Source organism: Pseudonaja textilis, chromosome Z (assembly GCF_049901715.1).
Source record: "Pseudonaja textilis isolate UNSWEBS1 chromosome Z, rPseTex1.2, whole genome shotgun sequence".
Classification (NCBI taxonomy): Eukaryota; Metazoa; Chordata; class Lepidosauria; order Squamata; family Elapidae; genus Pseudonaja; species Pseudonaja textilis.
Window position 1 is genome coordinate 90,303,277 of NC_142008.1, and position 24,857 is coordinate 90,328,133.

Here is a 24,857-nt window from a genome sequence, read left to right on the forward strand (position 1 = left end):
ATTATTTTTACTTTATTTTTATGTCTGCATTGCCTGAATCATAAATTGCCTTGAATGTTTTTTCTTCAAATATGTGGCAGATGTTTAGTAACTATACATAGTTGTCATGATATGGGGCAAAAAAATGTATATATTGATTAAAAATTGCCCTTTTTACAAAAGCCAAATGGTTGCTGTCGTCTTATGTTTTCTTTAGGCTGGTGCTTTCCAGATATCTGGGCTTACAAGATTGTATGGTCAAGTGTCAGCACTAAAATCCCACAAGTGTATATAGCATCCATTTGGGGAGAGAGCTTAACATATCAGGAGGAAATTTTTAGTTACACTGGCAAACTATTAAAGTGCTGATATAAAATTAATCATTATATTTAGTCCACCTTCTATAGTTATTGTGCAGTTCCATCCCAAAGAGAGCAACTGTATGTTCCTCTTCTAAAGAGCATCTCATAGTTTATTATCCATTACCAAGAATGGAATATTCTGCAGTTGATTGAAAGATAGAAACAAACAAATCTTTATTTTTTCATATAGCAACATTCTCTAATCTGATGTCCCATTCAAAATAACCAGTAGTAAAAACATTATGAGCCATCACATATGTACACTATTTTCCCGTTTGACTTTTTAAAACCAAATAATAATTAGTGCATCCTGCACAAATATTGATATTTTAATTTAAATGTACCAGATACAACAAAAAGAAGAAACGATTAAAAAAATAAAATTTGAAATTGATGCAGAGGTGTTTAATGCAGTGGTTTTGTTATTATAATGGGCAGTCCCTTTAATGTGGCTTGTGGTAGATTCATCTCCTACAGAATTTTAAGGGGGAAATTGTATGAGGAAATTTCTGCCGAATCAGTTTTTTACTCATCTGAAGAATCTGGAAAGGAAGAACAAAATAATTGAATAACTTCTTAGTATTTTTTTAAACCGTTAACTGTGTGTACCTAATCATGATACAGTTAGTTATATATTTACATTCAATGAAGTCAAGATTGTTTCCAATAATAATAAAATACTGCAAATGCTATTATTTATAGTTGCAACAATACAGAACTTTGTGGAACTCAGTCTTTTGAAAGAGTCCAGTTTTGCATCTCTTCTGCTTCAAAAAGGAATGCAGTTTTGAATTTCAAAAATAGTTATTAGATCAATTAGAAGCTCAATTAGTATAATCAATTTGTGTCTTTCCATTTAATTTTTCTCAGGAATTGCTCAAACATATTAATTAACATCTTATGAGAATAGTATACCACACTTATGTTATCTGTAATATTGTAATTATTGATTGATATGCGTGTTTGTGTATGTGTGCCATGCTGCCCTATTACTAGTACTGCACAATCATTTACTGTGCAGATGTTTATGAAAATGCAAAAAAAAGGCAAAGCAAAATATATCTGTTAAGGAATCCTCATAATCTCTGTGTCATTCTGTCTGTTTACAGCTCAGTTGCATTTTTATTCCTCACTCTTCCTAATTTTGTCAGTCACCATCAGTTTTGCAACATCCTAAAACTTCCATGACATTACTATTTTTTTTCATTTCCCCCCTTCTCATAGCTATTTTGAGACTTGCTAATGTTAAAATATTTAGCATCATCTTCCACACCTACTTGTGAAAGTGTTAAAATATGCCAGAAATTTTCCTAATCATACTATACAATGATTCAAATAAGAAATGTTGAAAAAGACTCACTTTAAAGATTCTAGCTTCAGCCAGACATGATATGCTTGACAAAAGCTGAGGAAAATGAAAACAGGAATTTAGAAGTAATACAGTTAATCTCTAGATTATCAGAAAGGGTTGTTTTATATTAAAAATATTCTGTAGATTTAGTTAAGTGTTATAGTCAGTTCAGAGCCTTCAAAGTTCAGTTCACCTAATCTAGATCATTAAGTATAATAAATTAAAAAAGGATTTGAAAAGTAGTTCCAGATGGTCTGAACAAGTAAGCTTCTAAAAAGTGTATTTTCTTACATTAATTAACATAAATTGATAATTTATACATTTCTATCTATTTAAATGTGACAGTGGCAAGGAGCTTGGAAATCAGTCTTCCTCCTCAGCTGACCTGTGAAACTTTATTTATTTAATTATTTATTTTGATTTGTCAATGGCTTACAAGATAATAGGTGTAAGTATAAACATACTTATGAATACATGGATACATATAACAAAAATAAAAGAAACAATAGGACAGGGACGGTAGGCACGTTGATGCACTTATGCACGTCCCCCTACAGACCTCTTAGGAAAGGGGTGAGGTCAATAGTAGACAGTCTAAAGTTTTTGGGGTTTTGCCTGCCACTTCGCTGGGGGGATGGGGAACAAAAGAAGTACCCCCAACTCCCATTCCTGGTATGTTCCTAGAGACTCCCTCCTTCCAGGGAAGAAAAGAGCTCACCCATCAAACACCAGCATCTCTCAGCCATCTATAACTTTACTAGCGGGCATCTAAGCCCCTCCTTCCCTCGCCACCTGCTGCAGAAATTTCAGATTTCAGCCTTTGTTTCAAAGCAGCCAATCATCTCTTATCTGTCAGGCCTTGCTACCAGCTGATTTGATACAGGGGCCAGAGAGATGGGAAAGAGGACAGGAAAACATTTCTCCCATCTTCCCTTGTGCCATGCAACCTACCAGGTTTTTGAGAGTGTAGCTGAAAACCTTAATAAATGCTGAAGTGAATTTCATTCTTGGTCATGTGGGTCCCAGCATTCTATAAATTATCCCATTTAAATTACTTTGTTTTAATAATTATTACCTTTCCAGTTTTTCCCAGTTGAAAGTCTGATACAAGATTTTTAACATACACAGACCTCAGATAAATGGGTTTTTTTTTTCTACATTTCTTTCTGTGTTGTATGCTGCCCAGAATAGGTGGATTGATCTGAACTGCAGTAATTGTGAAGAAATTTTGTAGATACCAATGGCAATAGCACTTACATATTGCTTTATAGTGGTTTACAGCCCATTCTAAGTGGTTTACAGAGTCAGTATATAGCCCCCAACAATATGGGTCCTCGTTTTACTGATCTTGGAAGGATGGAAGGCTTGAGCTGGTCAGGATCGAACCGCTGGCAGAGTTAGCCTGCAATACTGCATTCTAACTACCATGCCACCATTGCCCTTAGATAGCCATTGATGTCTCTTCCACCCCCAATTCTGCCCTTTGATCACCAAAATGATGCCCGCTGTAAAGACAGTGCAGGTAAGTAAGTGAATAGGAATTTAAGAATTATTTTTATAGGAAGTTAAATGGCATTCAAATTCTCAGACCATTCTAATTGTACCACTAGTAGGGGTAGTCCTTACGTTCCAAATAGAAAACAGTCAAATGGAGTGGAAAGCCTATACAGTCATATTCATAGAAAGCTAGATGATTGAAATTCCAATCTTTATTCTAGCAGTAACTTCAGCAACCCAAACATCTCAATATTGCTCCAGTTCTATTTCTTCAGGGAGCCGCTGTTTATTCGTGGCTGATTTGTACTCAGACTTTTAGGAAATAAAATAGCAGTAGAAACTTTCCAGCGTTAGGCAATTTTAGCAACAGCTCCAGCAATAAACAGCAAATGCAAAGGATCTTTTTTAATATGGTTTTTAAAAGTGGGTTTTGTCCACTTAACAATACCTTCATAGTTGATGCAGCCATTGGCATCTTCTTGTCCAGCCATCAATTGTTCTACTTCACTCTCTGTCATCTTCTCGCCTATAAAATAGAAATCAATTTAATTGTTTAGTTAGTTTAATTTTGCTTCAGTACTTCTCTCTGAATGCAGGAGAAATAGAAACTACTTAAATCATACATCTGGTTGTTAATATTAAATAAGATATAATTCTGTCTTTCTTTACCCGACATTCTCCAAATCTATTTGGATTGTAAATCACAGAATCTCTAGCTAACATGGACAAAAGAATTCTGAAAAGCACCAAGTCAGGGACAACTGATATAGACAGATGCTTAGCACAAAAGAAGCCTCCAGTTATACAATGGCATCCTGTGATCAGTAGCTCCTGATGCAGTTGTTTATGCAACAATAATCCCAGAAATATCTGTAGTCACAAAAGAATTGCCAAATGAGAGAATGAATTCTTGCAAGAAATGAATGTTCCACTTGTTTTATATATGAATGGGAGTTGTGACAATGATGAAGAAAATTAGAAAACCGCGCAATACAGAAATGCCTTCCAGCTCCATATGGGCTGCTCTGCTTCCACAATCATCCACATTCAGAGAATGATACCTGAGAAGTTAAGTTTACTCCGAGATTTTTAAGACCAGGGCTATTTCTTTAGTATCAAGTATAATTGATATTCACTTTCACATTTGGGCCTCAATATAGGCATTGATTTTGCACAATCAGCTGGGGAAAAAATCTCCTGAAATGGCAGCTCCATAAATCACAACATATTATTACTATAAAGATATACGCACAGTACTTGTGGAAGCATCACAAAAAGATAGCCTGCTTTAAATTCAAATCCATGTCTGAATGAATCAAAGCAGTGTGCATACATGCTGGAGTATATATGTATGAACACATGGATGATTTGAAAGACAGCAGACAGGTTGGCTAAAGGTAATTATTCTGGAAGGTCAAACCTTGCTAAACATAATTCTTGTCACAAATTCTACAGATACTCTACTCCCTTCAATATGCTACAGATTAAATTCCTTCCTATACCTAAAGTGGCAAGGACATGACGCAGTTCAGCTCCCATGACAGTGCCATTTCCTTCCTTGTCAAAAACACGCAATCCTTCCACAAAGTCCTCAAAAGTCCCTTGGTCCTTGGATCGGGCAATGTGTTGTAACATTGGGAGAAAAGTCTCAAAATCCAGCATCTTTGTGTTCATTTCTGACAAGAAAGAATATGCTGATGATGACAAATACCAAAAGTAACAATTCTGATACAGACAATTCCAATAATCCTCTTAGCCTTCCCCACCCCACCCCACCCCCCCCCCCCTCCCTCCCTCCCTCCCTCTCTCTCTCTCTCTCTCTCTCTCTCTCTCTCTCTCTCTCACACACACACACACACACACACACACACACACACACACAAACACTTTCCCTTGTGTTTAGATACAGTTTCCCCATTTCATCAGTGTATCTTCCTGTAACAACAAATCTGGAAACTGATTCAAGCAGATCTGAACTTGGAAAGGATAGATTACAGCTCAGAAGAATTAAGTCTTGCAATTGCTTCTAGATCAGTTATTGAACATGCAGATGTATAGTTTTGTGGAAGGCAGGAAACTTCTGAAGTAGGATATGAAAGGGCCTGAATCTCCCCTGTATATATGTACCTTCTGTCTTTGGTTTCCCTAGCACTTTCAAGACTTCTGCATTGGTTGGGTTCTGTCCCAGGGCTCGCATGACGTCTCCACACTGGCTGTATGTGATTTTCATTTCTCCAGTTGGGGTCCTGTCAAAGAGCATGAATGCTTCTTTGAACTCTGGGCAAAAAAGAGAATTCCATTAGCTCTTTGCAATTAGCAGAAACTTTTGTAGAAATCCTTCCTAACCTACATGTGAAATAGTTAAAAAAACAGAAATGGAGGCCTATTTTTATCTATATGTGGGAGTTTTGGAGAGGTTATATTTATCTGATCTCAAAAGAAAGCACAATGGCTAAACCAGATAGCAAACAAAAATATTATAATTTGTCTCTTTACATGTGAGAAATTGCAAAGCAGAAAATGATCTGAGCTGTTGTTCTATGGAGATTGGAATGGGACAATTGGCTTCAGCTGCCTGGCCATGCCCATTTCACCCCAGGCCCTCCACCACAGCCAACTCATCAGGAGTGTGCATCATTAGCTAATGCCTTCCAGATGTTCCACGCTGTTGCAGGGTATCCCTTGGCTGAATGCTGCAGATTCGTGGCAAGCCAGTGAGCGGGCAAGCAGAGATTCGTGGTGCTTCTGAAAGGGAGAGATTGGCTGATAATAGAGTACTTCCAAGCACATCCAGAAATCAGGAATTTGTTTCCTTTCCTCTGCCAAACAAACAAAAAAAATCCCTGCCTGGCCCAACTCTGCACCCAGCTCCCCTGGGATGCTGCATCATTGTGGTGGGTGTAGAACGGGGCAACAGGACTTGTGGACTTCTTCCAACCTTCCTCCTCTTCTTCCAACCTTCCTCCTCCCATCACTCAACGAGAACTTCAGTGGAGTCCCCTCAATTAATTTCCCCTCCCTCATTTTCCCCACCCCATTACTAGCTGGAGGGAGTCGGCTGTGGCTGAGGTGGAGCTGGGCGGCTAGCTAAGGTAGATTCAGGCAGGGCCTGATTAGCTGTGATGTTGTGACTTTTTTTTCCCTTCACCATGTCAGAGTTTTAGCATAGATCAAACCCAAAAAATTTTGAGCAATGTCAAATTCTGGAACTAATTCACCAAGATATAAGGAAACTAGTCATGATCTGTGATTGGTAATTTTATAAAAGATAGCAAGCTTCCAATCCCTAATTTTTAACAATAGCATTACAGTAGCGGGAAATTTTTTTTAGTTTGGCAAAGGAAAGGAGAAACAATTGGAGTACAGCTACTTTCAGCCAACTCCTCCTCCCAAGTTCCATTTAGAAACTGAAAACAAATTCCTGATTTCTGGATATGCTTGGAAAGACTCTATTATTTCAGAAGCACCACGAATCTCCATTTGCTCACCTGCTGCCTTGCCATGAAACTGCAGTGTTCAGCCAAGGGGCTCCTTGCAACACCGTGGAATGTCTGGAAGGGAGCAGCTTGCAGGATTTGGTTTGCTTTCTCCCATTCTGTCCACTATGTCCATACATCCCCCTTCACTCTCTATACTCACAATGCTCCCAGCCCAGATGGTAGCACCAGTGGAGATGGCAGTAGAAGCTGTGATTATGTAGTGCCCAGCGACAGCCAAGGCTGAAAGCCAAGTCTTCCAGGGCAGCTGTGGACCAATGTCTGAGCTTTATGCATAGTTCTCACTTTTCCTGATCAGAATAGAGGTGACAGAGGAGTTGGCTGCTGCCCTAACCCTGCCCATAGTGTTGTTGGTTGCTACCTTCCTGTCACTTGCAGCTTGCTCTGAGCTCGCACTTTGTTGCCAATTCACTCCCACTTGCACACACATAAAGTGCAATGGTTGGAAAGCAGCACTTCTTGCCAGGGGGAAACCACACATTTTCCCCACCCACCCACTCATATCACCTTGAGTTTCCATTTCGGGAAGCTGGGATGCACAGCTAATTGGATTGGGACAAGTATCCCTTAGAAAATTGCTTGGAACAAGGGGGCAGGGGAGAAGCAACAGGGACTGGTGGGGGGGGAGTAGGACCAGGCGAAGGGTCAAGAGAGGATGATTTCCCATGGTGGGTTGGCTATGGTGGGAGGGCTCAAGGTGATGCAAGTGTGGGCAGGTGGTCATTGGACAACTGTTCTAGATCCTATAGACAAATACTTGGAAGTTCAACATTTCAAAACTCTTGCATAATCAAGGGAAGGAAAACAAACATTTAAACATTTTAGCATAAAAATAAATGATGTTTTGGGATAAGTTGTAAAAATAAAGTTGTAATATAAAAGATGTGCCAGGGATGTTATTTGTCCAACATATTAATTTGGAATAGATTACAGGAAAAGGTTAGAAAGCTGAATGACTTTGGGCCAATCACTTCCTCTCAACTCTAGGAAGAAGTCAGTGGCAAACTACTTCTGAAAAAGCTTGCCAAGAAAACTCCAGGGACTTATCCACACAGTCTTCAAGAATTGAAAGCAATTGAACAGAAGAAAAAAAAGCTTTTAGTTGAACTTCAAAATACAATTTCTAATACTAAAATCAGTATAGTCTACTTGCTTCTGAAGTGACATTTAAGCAAAAACAGGAAGCCAGTGCATTGTAGAGCTTTATGTTGAATGGATAAGAATCATGGATTCCAATAATTTTTCTATTTCTATATTATTGCACTATTATTACATTTAAAGGAGTCATATTTATTGGTTTTTTGGTTATGAAGTCATCTTAAATCTGTTTCCGCTTAGATAATTCCAAAATACACTATACTATGTTTTGAATCTACTGTTTTATTTAAAGTTGCGGGAAGCTTACATTATTTTGTGAGCTCATCTGAAAAGAAAAAAAGTAACTGAACTGATATCCACTGATATCATTTAATAGCATATTCAATGTAGATTTAGAAGTCCACTAAATTTAGTGGGAATGATTAACTTAAGTCCCATTGATTTCAACTAGTATACTTATAGTATAACAATCTGGATCCTATAAACTGGCTACAACTGAAATGTTCAGTTGTTTAGTTTCAGCCCAGAACATTACCTTCAGGGATGGTTATTTCTGGGAAAATCAGAATTATGTTATTTTTGTATGTGATAGTTTTTAGCTTCTTAACTTGCTGCATTATCCTCTCTTTATCCTTTAATTCTGCAAGCTGAATAAGAACAGTCCTGCTGCATTGATTTGCATTTGATTTCTCCCTTTTCTGTGCTAGTCGATAGGCTTTTTCTATCACAACGGAAGGGCTTCCTAGTTTCAGAATATGTGGCAACCATTTTTCTATGAAGGCTGCCAAATTGTGGCCCTCTTCTTTCTCAGGCAAGCCATAGATCCTGAGAGTACGAAGTTGCATCGATTTCTTGATCTGTTTCATGTGGCAACTGAGGTGTTTATTTTGTCTAGCTGAGCCATCCAAATCCTGTCTGCATGCTTGCTCATGCTCAATTATAGAGCTAGTTGTCGCAATTGACCGGGCCAGGCTGTGAATTTGCTCTTCCAGCATATCCATCCGTGAATTCAAGGCTGAAATTTTACCATCAAAATCCTTCACTACCTCTGAGGCATGGTCTACTTTTTTCTGGATTTCCAACATAACCTTTTTCATCTCTACCACTGAAATATTGCAACCTCAGACAAGTGGAAGCCCAAGAATCTTAAGGTTCACAGAAATCTTTGGGCCACAGTTATAGTTGGGTTGGTTTGTTATTAGGTCATCGGTGGCATCACAATGGCTAATAATATATCAAAGGATTTATAAACTTTATTGAACTTCAGGATTGAACTTCAGACCTGCCATGGCAGTTTTTCTTTAGCCAATAATTCCCATAATGTGTAGATAACATTATGTCTTTTGCCATACTATTAACCAAAACCTAATTCAACATATCCAACCTTAGGTTATGCCGTAATGTGTCTCTTCCTCTGAAAGAAGGGGGAATTACTAGTTCTCAAAAATATAGGTTGAAACTATTGAAACATTATAAAGTTTCTATATAGAGATAACATAGCTGCTCATGTAATAGCTTTTTATATTTATATTTATTTATAAAGGCTATTTATATTTTCATCTGTCTTCATGCAAAAAAAGGATGGCAACCTACCAAAAACATAACCGTATAAGACAGATTAGAAATACAAATTAACCTAAGCAAGAAAATGAAGAAAGAACATATGTCCATTCTAAAGAAGCTCAAACAACCAGGACCTGGTGTGTTACATCCCAGAGTTCTGAAGAAGCTGGCACACATGATCTCAGAACCACTGAACCATATATTTCATAGAACCTGGGGAACTATCGGAGAACTGGAAAAGAGTCTATGTGGTTCTCATCTTCAAACAAGCAATAGATCTGTGAACACCTAGAAGCAAGTAAAATTAGAACCCAACATATGTGTCAAAAACAGATTGTGCCAAACAAATCTTATTTCCTTCTTTGACAAAGTGACTAAATTAGTAGACCAGCATAATGAAGCGGACATTATATACTTTGATTTCAGTAAGGCATTTGAAAAGTAGACTAGAACCTAGTTTTTGATAAGCTAAAAAAATGTGGGAGGAAAGCATCACTACTAGATGGATTTGTAACTGGCTGATAAACCATACTCAACATGTAGTCCTTAATAGAATTTCAACTACATGGAGAGAATAAGCAATGGGGTAAAATTCCATATTAGACCCAGTACTCTGCAACATCTTCATAAATGATTTAGATGAGGGAATAGAAGGGGAAACTCATCAAACTTGCAGATGACATTAAACTCGCAGGAATAGCCAACACCCAGAAGATAAGCTCAAAACCCAGATGGATCTTGTCAGACTTGAACACTGCGCCCCATCTAACAAATGAAATTTGGTATAGAAAAAAGTAATTTAGGCAAGAAACGCCAAATATATAATATAAATAAATTAGGTGAAACTTGGCTCAATAGCACTAGCTGTGAGAGGGATTTTGGACCTAACGGACAATCACTTAAATATGAGTCAGCAGTGTGCAGCAACAACTAAAAAAGCCAATGGAATATAGGCTGCATTACCAGAGGGATAGAATCAACATCATATGCAGTACTAGTACTGCTTTATAAACCTTATTATGACCACACTTAGAGTACTGCATCCAGTTTTGGTCACCATATTATTAAAAAAATGACTCCCGGTTGACGTTGCAGTGGCAATAGCTGGAAAATAGCAGAGCCCTACTGGACTCTGTGAAATGCACCCAGCAACTGCTTGCTGGGAGACCCTATGGGGCTCAGCCACCCTGGAAGGAGAAGAAGGAGAAGCGCTTCGTCGAATGTGAGGAAATTGCAATTTCCTCACTGGTCCAAGAACGCTCTCCCGAACAGCAGCAGGGACGATGGCCATTTTGGTCTGTCACAAGCTGGGACAACCGGGACACTAAGATCTTGTAATGGAGTGAGGACGTAATGTGTAATGTGTGGATAAAGCAGTGAAACTGGGTGAGATAACTTCTAACCCTTACACCAAAGATTTAACTCAAGCTAAAAAACATAAAAAATAACCTCCAAATAGTAAGAAAGTGGCAATTGGATTAATGGAGAAGGATTAAAGACTAAAAATTGAAGAGAAAGATTAAAGTTAAAGATTCAGATGCAAAAGAAATATTCAAGGATGTTTCCTTGAATACATTGTGAAAAGTGACTTTTGGGAGAAATTGCTTTTCTAAACTTTATTTTTAACTCCCCCGAATGGATGACAGTCAGTTGTTTTGACTCTTATACTTTGTTAAAGTTGGAACTGGGAGCAGGAGAGCTCTACTAGAGGAAGAAGATTACTGGAATGTGAGACATGCTAAAAGGATTAAAAACAAATAACATCTAGAAACAATTTGACCTTGATGTTATCATTGCAGACAATTTGGAGACTTGGAAATATTTACCAAGCTGTCTGAAGATGTTTGAGGCAAATTGAACTATAAAAACTAAAACTTTATTGACCTGCTCATTGAAAAGAAAAAAAAATAAGAAAAGCAAATAAAACTTCAAAATTTGGACAATTAGAAAAGAGTAAACTAGAAATACAAAGACTGTAAAGTAAAAACTATAGTTTCTAAGGACTAGAAGCCCAGAGGTTTTGGAGGAATAATTTTGGGATTGATAAATTTTATTAACGATTTACTCTTTAGGAGATTTTAGATGTTGGGATACTGGAATATTAAAGATACATTGAGTAATTTTCCATATATTAATGTGGTTCAAAGTGATTCAATAGGAAGCAATAGAGTTCTATGAAGAAATGCTAATGATGGTTACAAGTTTTTTTGAAAGTATGACAAAGATGTATAAGGAGATGAGGGGATCGTTTAAGTGAGTGTAGAAGACCCTCAACAAATGTTGGGAAAAGAGGAACAAAATATTCAGGTGATGGATGAGAAATCAGAAGGAGTGGGGAAGGAAACAAATCAAAATAAGCTTCAAAAAAAAAAAACAGTGAAAAGACAATAACAATAAATACTAAGAATCGAATAGACAATCCCCTAAAAGTTTACAATAGTATAGAAGGAAAAAAGGAGTACTTCCCCAAAATAATGGGAGGTTTATGGATGGGTATCCAAATGATGCAGCAGAAGGAGATACGGGGAAAGAACACTCAGTCCATGTAGAAATGTTAGAAAGAAATATAGGATCAGAGGTGGAATTCAGCAGGTTCTGACCAGTTCTGGAGAACCGGTAGCGGAAATTTTGAGTAGTTTGGAGAACCGGCAAATACCACCTCTGACTGGAGATTTTACAGTACTCTTCCCCTGCCACACCCACCAAGCCACATCCACAGAACTGGTAGTAAAAAAATGTGAATCCCACCACTGTATAAGATCCTAAGAGAGAAATATAAAATCATCATCAAAAAATCAATAAACGATGGAATTCTAAAAAGACCAAGAGATGAGGGATAGAGACATAAGATTTTTAATACTATGATTGTATTAACAACTAATGGATAAACTTGGAAAATAGCAATACACATGTAGATACATAATGGAATTTATTATAACCATAAATACAGCAGGTTAGGAGGAGGAAGACTCCGATTAAGCATACCTAAATGTACTATCATGATTAACAATGGGCAAAAATATATTGGATCTCATCGTTTTTAGGATTACAAATTCAGGGGACTCAGAGATATAATCTTAAGACTGATTGAGTTGTATTAATAAATGGCTTTATTGGTGTTATAGAAAATTGAGATTTTGCAAACATGATAGATTTTGAGTAATATTTTAAATACTAAAATATTGATGGCTTAACAAGGGTCAATAAACACATTGTATGAAGATGTAATTGATGTTTAAATATAGTATTATAAAGAGAGAATAGTATTGCTTAAAGATAAAGAGGTGAATATTGAAGAACCTCAACGAGGGGGGGGGGGAGGTACAAATTGGGAAAACAGTATATATAGAGATATACAAAAATATATTATAATTATAATGAGTATATTAAGGTTAGAAGTTGGAAGATAAAAACTGTGTATAAGTAATTGTATTATTATTGCTGTTAGCACTGTGTAAAAATATATTGACCCAGTCATTACACTTTCCACAAATTATGTTGGTTGTTAAAGAAAAACTGTAAATAAAACATATACCAAAAAAATAAAATAAAACCCAAGATGTTGAGACTCTGGAAAGAGTGCAGAAAAGAACAATAGAGATAATTATGAGGCTGGAGCTAAAACATAGGAAGGATGGTTGCAGGAATTGGGTTTGACTCTTGTCTAATTTAAGGAGGGACTAGGGGGTGATATGATAGCAGTGTTTCAATAGTTGAAGGGCTGCCACAAAGAAAGGGGGGGGGGGTCAACCTATTTTCCAAAGCACCAGAAGGCAAAACAAGAAGCAAATTAATCAAGGAGAGAAGCAACCTAGAATTGAACTGGCACTCTTCAGTCTCAAGAGACTATGGTATCGTACTATGAAACCACTAACTGCCACTTCCTGTGTTCTTTCAATGTTGAATGCAAAGCTGGAGTGTCCTCTCCAGAGCACAAGGCCTGAGTAATTTCATATGGAGGATAAACTGTTACCCAAGCAGCAGATCTCTCCTCTCAATCACTGAAATAGTCTAATGGAACGGCAGAGCCGATACAATTGGTACAATCAGGACTGTGATCGTACACAGTCATGAACTGCTTCCGGGACTCTGGCTCCAGATTTTGCCTTGAGGTTGATTCCTGAAGCCTTTTCCAATAATAGATATAGCACAAGGCAGTGGAAGTTTGAAATCAGAGTTTCCCTTCTCCTAGAAGATGGTTCTACCATTTTATCTGCCACTGGGGCACAGAGCCCTCGTCCGCCTTCAAAACTGTTGACCATCTTCTCCTGTAACCCTGGAATGGGGGCCCTTATGAGGTGTACCAGCCGTGCAACCTAGAACTAAGGAGAAATTTTCTAACTATGAGAACAATTAACCAGTGGTACAGCTTTCCTTTCCGTCACAGGAGGCTTTCAAGAATGAGGGTCTCCTGCATGAGCAGAAGATTGGACTAGAAGACATCCAAGATCCCTTCCAACTCTGTTATTCTGGTTTGGACTTTGATTTTTTTTCAATCATGCTATATTATAATGTGACATATGCAAAACAAGCCATTCTGATTTGTTTATAAAACCATCATTAAATATCTTAGTTAATAGGTATGAATGCAACAAATATATTTGATCTGATACCAACATAGTAACTTTTATCATATCCTACTGAACTTAATGGCTTTAATAGTTTATGGTTTAGTGTATTTTGTGAACTTAACGAATGGCAATTTATTCACGATAACATGGAAAAAAAGTAGCATACATATGAATGCGATGGTTTTAAAATAAACCATTACTTACCTTCAATCTGATCAGCACTGAATTCAATCTAAGGAGAGAAGAGCATAACATTATTTGCTATTCCCCTTTTACACTTTGATTCAAATTGAGTCAATCCATCTCTTAGCATGTACTGTATATTAAGGTTAGAAATAAATGCACCATTCGAAAACTGAAAGATCAAATTAGAGACAGACCATTATGAAGAAAATCTACAAGATCAGTAAGAGTCGACACTGACATAATAGTACATAATTAGTCAAATTATTTGAATAATTTGAAGTGTCTACAGGCCTTTTAGTACATCTACAAACAAGACTACAGTTAGTCTTCAAATCATGACCATAATGGATTTCAGCATTTCACAAGTCATTATAGCTGTAAGTCGAGACACTATATGACTGGGCATTTTATGACCACTTTTACAACAGTCGTGAAGTCATTCAGTCAGGTCGTTAAGTGAATCCAGCATATCCAATGGTTTCTTTCCCATGTTCTGCTGGAAAATGACAAAAAAAAATATCGCAAATTGCAGTCACATGATAGCAGAAAACTGCCACCATGCTTAAATATGAGTTAGTTGCCAAGTATCCCAAATGTGACCGTAGGGGGAGGGGCAGCAATTGTAACCTTGAGAATAGGTCATACATAGCTTTTGTAAAGTCTGTCATAATTTTGAATAATTGTTAAGCAACTAGTTATAAGTCAAGGTTTACCGTAGATAATTTCATTTACTCATTTTTTAAGTCTGGTCATACATTCTAGAGAGGAGAAGTCAATAAGAAACTATACTTTTATATTTGGTGCATTTCTCAGGTTGGATTCTCTAGATAGTTTCACATGTTTATATCATTTAGATCTACATATTGCTGGAATCTAATGAGCTATGATTTTTCAATAAACCATATTTTAGCAATCTAAGTTTTGGAATGATGGGTGAATTCAATTGTACGTGTCAAGCTAAGCTGTATACAGAATTGCATGAAATTGCAATGGCATAAAAATATATTGATGTTAGATATTCCAGCCAAACACATGTATTCCTTCAAATTGAAATGAAAACCTACCCTTTCTTTCCTAGCTTCATTTCTTGTTGTTCAAGAATCTGTCTGAACCACTCCCCCTTCCCTCTGTTGTCTCTTTTACTCTGAAACTTTGCTTGTAATACTTGTCAGGAAACAGAGCTTATTTGCTGCTTTTTTTAAGTATCACAAAGTGATGCTAAACATAATTCTTAATCAGAAATGTTTTTGTAATATGAAATATTTATCTGCTCATAAAGAGAGGCTATAGTTTTAAAATTCTTGATAGGGTTCTTATAGTTAGGGTAGCATTACTAGGTTCCTAGTTGTTTTTCATAATCTAGCCATGAAAGCATACAGACACTCACAACCCTGTACAGTATGTATGTGGCAGCTCACATCTTCCTGTGTCTTCTAGCTCATATCTTCCAAATGTGATAAGGCCCAATCAGACATTCTTAAAGCTTGAGCACTCAGCCTCTATGTCTCATTTCAGCTCCAATCCCATCCCATTTAAACAAAATGCACTGGCTTTTAACTCAAAATGCACTGGTTTTATGTAGATATTAACACACCCATTACAAGTATCTGCAAGAGCTCTGTGCAAGGTGCATAAAACTGTACTCATGTTACCTTGTCTAAAAGCCAGTTCATGTACGTACAAATTTTACATATGAAGACTTTTTTTTTCAGATGACATGAAAAAACATCAGAAAAAAAATGTAATAAGGTTGATTGAATTGAGGTGAGACATTCCCCTCCCAGGCTGATTTGGCTTAATTATGCACTATTAAGAATACACTGTACTAACATTTGAAGAAACATAATCTAAATGATTATTATGTAAAAAATGTTTTTAGAATTTTTGTAGAAGCTATTTTTTTCTACAAAATCATCCATTTTATAATTATTTTGTAGAAGGTTAAATCTCGAGAGAGAGGCAAAATAGACAATGACAATTAAGCTCAGTATGGAAATATCCATCAACTGAGAAGATAAAAATTCAGAAGAAGGAATATTTTGCCTTGCAAGAAATAGTGGTTAGTATAATGAAAATCAAGACAAAAAAGTTCCATCTTCTATAGTATCATTTATTCTCTGCTGCCAATGATCATGTGTGAGTACTAACACCCAATTTTGTAAGAAATCATAAGGTTTTCGAAAACACCCAAAAGACGGGCAAGTTGTGGACCTCACAGATAGCTCAATAAGAGCTCAACAGAATGCTGGTTTGGGGTGAAAGATGGAAAACTAGATTCAGAGCAGATATAGACTGGAGTGTAGTATCCTGAAAGAGAATTTGGTTGACTGAATGGAAGAATGAAAAGGAGCACTCTGCCATTGCAAGTTTTTTTCTTGCAGTCCCACTATTAAAACATATTCCTATTTTCTGATATCTCCTGGCAGCTTCCACTTCTTCATTTATTGTTCAGGTTCTCCACACTGACCTCATCCTGAACTCAAGGAAAATCTAATCAGGTTGTCACTGTGAGTGGAGAAATATGTAGAAGTATCTCAGTTTCATGTTTGTTCCTGTACATTTCTACATCAGTTTTAAAAAGTCCTATTCATTTTGATGAACATTTCTCATCTTTGTATGTTCCTTTCTTAGGATATACTTTTACGCAAATTGTTTTCTTTCGTATTATTTGTAAGATTATTTCCTTCAGTTATTCCAGTTATGTTTTTTTTTAATTTATACCTGCAATGTAAATTAGGCTGTGAAATAGCAACTGGTTCAAAAGCACCCAGTCCTTATCCATCAGGCAGTTTTGGTGCCTTTGTTTGCACACTTTGCAAGCAATATGTGCAAACCCTAAAGGACACTCTTTGATTTCCACATGAGAGGAATATTCCAAAAAGTGAAGATTTCAGTAATTCTGGCTTAATTATAGATTAGGGTTGATTGGCCAAATTTTCCAAAAATGTAATTAAATTCATAGCAAGCCCTAACCATAGGAGCCAAGGTACATTAGGAACAATAGACTGAATTCACATAGTAATATACTGTATATATTTATAAAAACCCACAATGTAGCTTAGGGTAGAAAGTCATCCAAGCCAATTTATTATGATTTACCAAGTTTATGTATCAGTGTGTTTGTGCTTATATATATTTTTTACAGTAGCATTAGTCTTCTTTACAAAGACAAGGTTCAAGCCTTTTCCATTCTGTTCTGAAGCTATTAATAATTCAACTGCAAGAGCTGTCTTACAAGAATGTGTCACTATCAAAGGAGAGGAATGCAAAAAGTTTTTCCCTTGCCTGCCTGATAACTTGAGAGACCAAGTTTGAGTGCCTGTGGAAAGCAAATGATAACAAGAAACACATGACCTACTGCATGTGTTAGATAGTTCAGTGTGTTTCACTATTAAGAGTAGCTTCACTGACACATTAAGAGGAAATGTAATGTACCTCTAAATACCAAATATCATGGTCTAAAAAAGGAAAACAAGTTGACACATTCCTCATAAGCTTTTTCTGTTATTTGATCATTTTTGGAATCTAGATCCAGAACTACATGGACTCTTTAGGATAATCCAGGATAATGCATCTCTCCTTTTCTATATTCATTATTTTAATGCCAAAGATAGAAGGGTGAAAGATTGGCTCATTATGTAGTGATTTATTAGATTAATGGTGTACTTGGGTAGGGTAGAGAAATGGGCTGAAAATAACAAAACTTTAAATTTTAAATGTCATTTCATTTTAAAATGAAATTTAATAGATACAAATTAAAAATTATTCATTTAAGAAACAAAGTATGCACATGGGCTAGAGGATACTTGATTTGGTAATAGTATTGTGAAAAAGATCTTGGAATATTGATCAATCACAAGCTGAATATGGATAAATATGATAATGTGATTAGAAAAGAGGCAAATGCACTTTTAAGCTGTGTGAACAGAAATATAAATTCCAAATCATCATCTTGTTTAATGCTGATTAGCCTACAGCTTGGTTGCGTTCAATTTTGGACAACACTGTTTAAGAAGGATTCAGACAACATGAAACAGGTTCAGAGAAGGGCAAACCATATGACAAGAGGATTAAGAAAATACTGCAGTTCTATGGAGAAATATTGAAGGAACTAGGAAGGTTTAGTCTTGAAAGGAAAAGGTACAGAGGAAAAATGATAGAACTTAACAAATACCTGAGCAAATGATACATAGAAAAAAGGAAACATTATTCTTTAGGGCTATAGCATTCTACAATCCTAAAGAATAAAGAGCAGTTTAATAGTGGAACTAATTTTCCAAAGTATGATAAGCTGCATCTTTCTTTTTTAAATATTATTATATCATAAAAATAAAATACAGAACAGTAAAACAAACAAACAAAATGAAACAAAACGAAAGCATATATTCAACCCTAACAACCTCAAAAAAAAGAGGGAAAAGTGATCACTTAAATTTAACATTTAACATGTAGGATCTGCCCTGGCTGTGTGCTGAAAGAAAAGAAAAAGCAGTAAATTCTCCTCTCCTTTTTACACACACACACACACACACACACACACACACACACACACACCATCTGTTGTTATATTTAGCACATAGAAAGTCCACAAAAAGTTTCCAGTCTCTTATCAAACTGCCTGGTCCATTATCTCTTATCAAAGCAGTTAATTGATAAGCTGCACCTTTCTAAAAGGGTTGAGATACAAGTTAGGCAACCATCTGTCTGGAATGCTTCTCCACTGAGCCAAAAGGAGAATCCAGGATGGGTAGTCTCTAGTCTCCTAGCTCGGCTCTCCAAGAAGAAGCATTCAGGTTGGACCAACGCCCCTTTACTTGAGATTCCCTTACTGAGGAATCTAAGAGGCTGGCCTAAGTATCCTTCCCATTGTATAACTTTATAGTTCTGCATAGCTTCAGTGAAACCATTTGGCTTCTGCGTATATTTGGCAGATATATTGACTATTTCATGCAACATTTATTTATTTATTTAGTATGTGGCACATCATACATGAACTAGCAATATAAAATAACAGAATATGTTGCGATGCCTACCGTCCCTGTGCTATTGTTTCTTTTTCTTATATGTATCCATTTCATGTATTCATAACTATGTTTATACTTATACCTGTTATCTTATAATCGCTTGACAAAATAAATAAATAAACTTGCTTAATTCGGGTTTATAGTAAATCCAGTCCCTGAAATCTGTGCAAATCCAATCAACTGTGGTTTATTTGATTAATAATTATTAAACATACTATATGAATGTAGCTATTATGTTCAACAGTAAAACATGTAGATTCAAAAGGACAGTTCTTTCTTAATAGTTTTTTTAAATAAAGAACTTGAAAAAAATAGGTGTCTTCCTATTTTTATATTGTCTCATGTATTTTTCTTTATCTGGGTTTACTTACCAGCTGAAATTCTGAAACCATGCCATAAATTAAGATGATAATATTTTCTAACATGCTTCCGGTATCATGAGTTCAACATGAATATATAGACATGTTGAAAACTACATCTTTGATGTTATTCCTCTATAAATATTATCAAAGGAAGTTTCTACCTGGAATATGAAAATGGAGCCAATAGACATTAGGAAAGAAATTTAGAAAGTTTTGATGTACCCATTACCCTTGCCATATTTTCTATGTGAAAATTCATAGAGAAAAGAGATAATGTCACCACAATCTAACATATCAAAGGAGATCAAGTTTAGAAAGTGTTATTTGGGAAAGACAATGAGAATGAAATAGCCTGCATTTGTGAAAATCAGTATACAAAACACTGTATATACACTTATAAACTAATTTATCTCAATGCAAAACAATTTTTGTACACTAATGATATCTTCTGCTTCTTCAGGATAGTGCAAAATCACAGAAGGGATCTATACCAAACTTTTACAAAACCAGATTTTCAAGTTTGGGAGACTTTTGGAAGTCTTTTACAATAGATGTAGATGATTTCTTCAAATAGTTGAAGACAATGTTGAAAGGAGACTGATATTTATTTCATGAACATTCATTCCATTTTCAACATGAGTTTTAAGCAAGAAATAAGTAGAATCTATTCAACCATGATGACAGCAGCAGAAAATAAATAAATATTTTATGGAAAATTAAACATTTTTCAACATTTCAGGGTTTTTTTTTTAACCAGGAAAATTATATACATTATAATATTCATTCCTTGGAATCATAATACATTTGATGAAAAAGAGTTACAAACAGAAATGGTCCTACAACTAATTTCAGGTTGAATACAAATCTTATCAAAACTTTCAATAGCTACAAATTATTTCTTATTAAGCACCAAAAATATTAAAGGTTACAATTAACTTGAACTACCCAGTTTCTGCAAAATATATTTATATTCATTGAGCAGAAGCTGATTTCCAAAATAATTCTTCATTGTAGATCACATTATTTAATTAAAATAAATAATGAATATGTAATGTTAGCTGAAGCTGAATAAGGAAGGAATGGGACGCTGATAAACAAAATTTCAGAGTAGGCAGGTGATAAATTTGGAATAAAACGTGGCTTCCTCCACTATTTAAATTCACTAGCTTGGGTAACTCTGTCTGAACATAGTCATTTTTTAATGTATCAGTGGTAGAATTGTATTCCCTGTTCCTTCTTCCAAGGAAGATAATGCTCCTCAACCTAGTGCCCTTTCAGATGTACTGGATCTTGCTTTCCACAATCTTTTCTAAGATTTTCTAAGATTATTGTCTAGAAATTATTGGAATTATTATCAGACACACCTGAGGGCAGCAGATAAGCAGAGGCTGGAACAAGAAAAATTGAACTACTTACTGTCACACTTTTGGGATCAAAGGTAGGTTCTTTAGGTGGTTCTGGAGCTGGAGCTGGAGCTGGAGCCGGAGCCGGAGCTGCTTTGGGGGCTTCTTTCTTGGGGTCAGGCTTTTTAGGAGGCATGAGTCTGGATTTCTTGCCAAAGTGCTTGGTTGAAAAATAACCTTAAGGGCTTCAGGGAACAAAGGCAATACTTTCATCCACGGCTTATATATTCAGCTGTGGGTCTCATACATGAGGGGTGGGTAAAGTGCAAAGACAACTGTTTACTATAAAAGGAAAGGACTCCAAAAAAGTAGCGTGTCTCTCAGTCAACAATTGTCCTTTGTCATCCACAAGGGCCTGGCTTGGCTCCATATCTTATGATAGAAAATGCAGGCTGCTTTTGCACACCTGAGCTAGAAAAGCTGTAGAAAACATTTACTGAAATGGAAATGCTTTTTTTAGATGATTATCCCCCAAAAATAATACCGCTCTTTGCTTCTCAACCTGCCTCTATACTCAAGGGGGACAAAGTGTGTCTTTTTATAGGCAAGCCTTACAAGTACAAATGCCACACATCCCTTTCAAGCTCTGGATTTACTTTCTGACACTTTCCCAGTGGAATAGTTAACTGCAAGCTGTTTGATCAACAGGTGTGTGTGTGTGTGTGTGTGTTTCACTAGCTGATCTTGCTGGAGAGCCTTATTTGGCTTTTTCTCTCATTTTATTATCAATCATGTCTTTTGCAATGTTGCCTTTTTCCTAGAAACTCAAATTATTTTAAAAAATTTATTATGTTGCATATTGAATGATGACATCTGGGTTCTTCCATAGTACTAAATTTTGCATTGACTTTTGCTAATCAGGGGGTGCATGCCTAGCCAGCTCTAATTTAATCAACAAAGCATGGCTACATCATTGTAGTTTTTAGCATGGTGGATAAACTGAAACAGGTTTTATAAACCATAAAGGCTAGGTTTGGATATAATGCTAAATCTAAACCAAACAAATCTCATTATGGCTTGACATACTAAATGTCCACTCAGTGTTTCATTCTCATAACTATGCTTTCTCATAGTTAATTTAAACATAATTTGCTCAATTAATCCAATTCTCAGGATCCATATAATATACTATACCAAACCATAAAGTAACAACCTAGACTGTCTGCAACATGTTAGGCCTAAAATGGGTTGTCTACAGCAATTTTTATAAGGGTGACTGCAATTTACAATGGATTTTTCTGCATGCATACATTACTACTGAAATTGTACTGTAAAACGGTACCACATGCACTTTTTTGTTTAGCATCTTATTACATGAGACAGCCTGTGATTTGTTGAATCATCATTTCAGAGATACTTCTTTTCCTAAATAATTAAACAGAAAGATTACAAACAGGCAAAAAGCAGTGGAAGTGACCCCACCATTTGCATTCTTGCCTGTTCCCACTGATCAACTTCTCACAAGTTGAGAAGTGCCCTTCACACAAGTTGAAGCTCTTTTTTGAATCACCAAAAAACAAATTAACCCAACCTCAATAGGGAGAAAAAATGGATAATTGGATAGGGTTTTCTTATTCCCATTTGTCACATTCTACAGAACTATATATCCCTTTTCCTGAAAACTTCAACCTTCTTTTTAGTTTCAATTTTCTAGTTTTGTTTTACCTTTTCTTCTTCTCTTCTTTTTCTTCTTGGCTGAACTACGTGACTCGTTTTTTCTGAAGTTTTCCTGAATCTGAGGATAACTGGAATAACTTCTCCTTCATGAAAGGTCTGAGGCAAGCAGGAAAAAAGGCCTTTCTCTTCCTAATTGTTTCAGCTCCAATTTCCTTTTTCTCAGCTGGGCTGCCTATCTTTTAATTCTTGGGCTTTGGCTCTGATTATTTAGCCAGATCCCTGTTTGCAAAGTCCTCAGGCAGCCATTTTGTCTTTCTTGATACTTCCTGACTGCCCAATGGGAATGCTGGGAGTGAATTGAATGCCCAATGGGAATGCTGGGAGTGAACTGAAAAGAGAGAAAGAAGAAGGGAGTAGTGCTTATGTTATAATCTGCTCTGGAAGTCTGTCCTTCCATGAAGTTCTACAGCTGGCTTTCCTGATGTTGCAACACCTTCAAGCAACTACATAACACACAGCAGTAGGCCCTGAAATAGACCTCACTGTCATGAAAAAACAGACCACTATCTTCCAAGTGCATGTCAAATGCAGCCAGAGCACCTATGCAAAGGCCCCTCTCTGATGTTATTGGTGTAATTTGCATAATGACTGGAAAACAGCTAAAAGTGGCAAAATTATTGAAGTTAGTTGAATCCAGAATGTAAAATATTGAAACACAATTCAGGCAAGTTGCATTATTGCAACCTGCAATATTTAATTTGGGGCTTTGATCATTTTTTTCTTGACAATCTTGAAAGTTATGCTGTATACTGTTATTGCCAGTTCATTGATGTAAACAAACACATATTAGCTTCCAGCAGTGGTTAGTCATTGGTGTATACATTAAACAGCATAGGAGTTTACACACTGCCCTGAAGAAGAGTTTTCCATCAATAGTATTGCTTCTGAAAGTTGACATAAAATCTGTAATATCTATGATAGTAGGCATCCTATAATTTTTGTGAATTTAAAATCCTTCATAAGGTGAAGGACTTTCTTCAACAGGGCTGCCTATCTGATTGTATCATAAGCCATGATAAAATCTATGAACATCATTCCTGTGATTTTCTTCAGTTCAAAACCATCCTCTATGTATTGTGTTAGATTGAGAATTTGAGCTGCAAAGTTTTTGCCAGCTCTGAGGCCAACTTGTGTGGTATAAGCAGGAACTCTACTATTGTAACTTTAACGTACCAGAGGATTAAAAATTCAAATACCTTATATATAATATCTGATAAATGATACGGGCCATTGCTTTTTTAATCCTCTGATGGCTTGTCTGGTTTAAGTATGATTATCACTCCGTATCTTGGGTATCTGAACAATATTCCTCCATATCTTGGGTATCTGAACAATATGTAAACATATGTTTTAAAGGCTGAGAAAGCTTTTTTGTTTTGTTTTAGGTCAAAAATCTTTAATCTGTTCAACCTGAAACTCATCAATACCAACTGCTTTGTCATTCTTATACTTGTCTATTGCCTCTTCCAACTCTCCTATAGTAAAGAGCATTGTCAGTTTGCTTGTCTTCCATTCTTTGTTCTTGACTATCCTTTGTTTATGTTTTTGTAGTGTGAAATCTGGTTTTCACAATTTATAGTAAGCCAGCAGCAGTAATCTCAATTAGAATAAGCTGATGTTGGGTTTTGAATTGGCATTCCTATAGACTTTAAGCATTAATGCTCTGTATTCTCACTTAGGAAAATACCATTGGGGTATAGCCTCTCCTCCATCAGCTACTCTTAAAGGACACTAGTAGTTTGGTGTCATGGATAAGTGATAGTTGGTCAGATTCCATCCATTCTACTATGGCCTCTCTGCTTTCATTGTTATCTTCATAGCCCCACAGATTATTATGGCAGTTGAAGTCACCTATTATAAACTTAGCTGGTTTGTTACAGAAGTGTGGTGGTTCAGCAAAAAAATTTTTTATATATGGTGGTTTATAAACAGATGTCACTGTGCAATCACTAAGCTCAACTATTAATATTTCTATATTAATTTCTTCCATCACTGCCATAGACAAGATATGGAGATTGATTCTAGCAAAATCTGTGCTTCCATATTGCTGGTGACATTTTCAATTATTAATTGCATTCCAGGATTGCTGGTTTTCCTCCCTATGAGTTTCTTATAAACACAAGAGGTCACATTTATGTTTCTCACAAATTTATTGGAGCAGGAGTTCTTTGACCAAGGTTATTCTTTTTATATTAACTGTGATCAGTGTCAATTTGGGCCCTGAGAAGGAAGGGCCATTTTTTGTGGTTGCTTTTCTTCACAGTCACAGTTATCTCTGACTGAAGAT

The 24,857-nt window shown here is 36.2% G+C and overlaps 1 protein-coding gene across 1 annotated transcript; it reads right to left on the reverse strand.

The window, feature by feature from the left end:
* Nucleotides 1-490: 490 nt before the first annotated feature.
* MYL4 (myosin light chain 4) lies at nucleotides 491-21,425 on the reverse strand. The gene is made up of 7 exons (XM_026717586.2): nucleotides 20,907-21,425; nucleotides 14,123-14,150; nucleotides 5,317-5,466; nucleotides 4,692-4,865; nucleotides 3,638-3,715; nucleotides 1,702-1,746; nucleotides 491-883 (listed from the first exon to the last, which is right to left on the reverse strand). Exons 1-6 carry the CDS (start codon nucleotides 21,027-21,029, stop codon nucleotides 1,718-1,720), a joined length of 582 nt encoding a protein of 193 aa, XP_026573371.1. The 5' UTR covers nucleotides 21,030-21,425; the 3' UTR covers nucleotides 491-883; nucleotides 1,702-1,717.
* Between the last annotated feature and the right edge of the window lie 3,432 nt (nucleotides 21,426-24,857).

Excerpts from the sequence above, each read along its gene's own strand:
- MYL4 (XM_026717586.2), bottom strand. The coding sequence starts at position 21,029 with ATGCCTCCTAAAAAGCCTGACCCCAAGAAAGAAGCCCCCAAAGCAGCT. Across the intron at positions 5,467-14,122 it reads CAGTGCTGATCAGATTGAAG|AGTTCAAAGAAGCATTCATG; the intron begins GTAAGTAATGGT and ends TTTTTTGCCCAG. Across the intron at positions 4,866-5,316 it reads AGGGAAACCAAAGACAGAAG|AAATGAACACAAAGATGCTG; the intron begins GTACATATATAC and ends CTTTCTTGTCAG.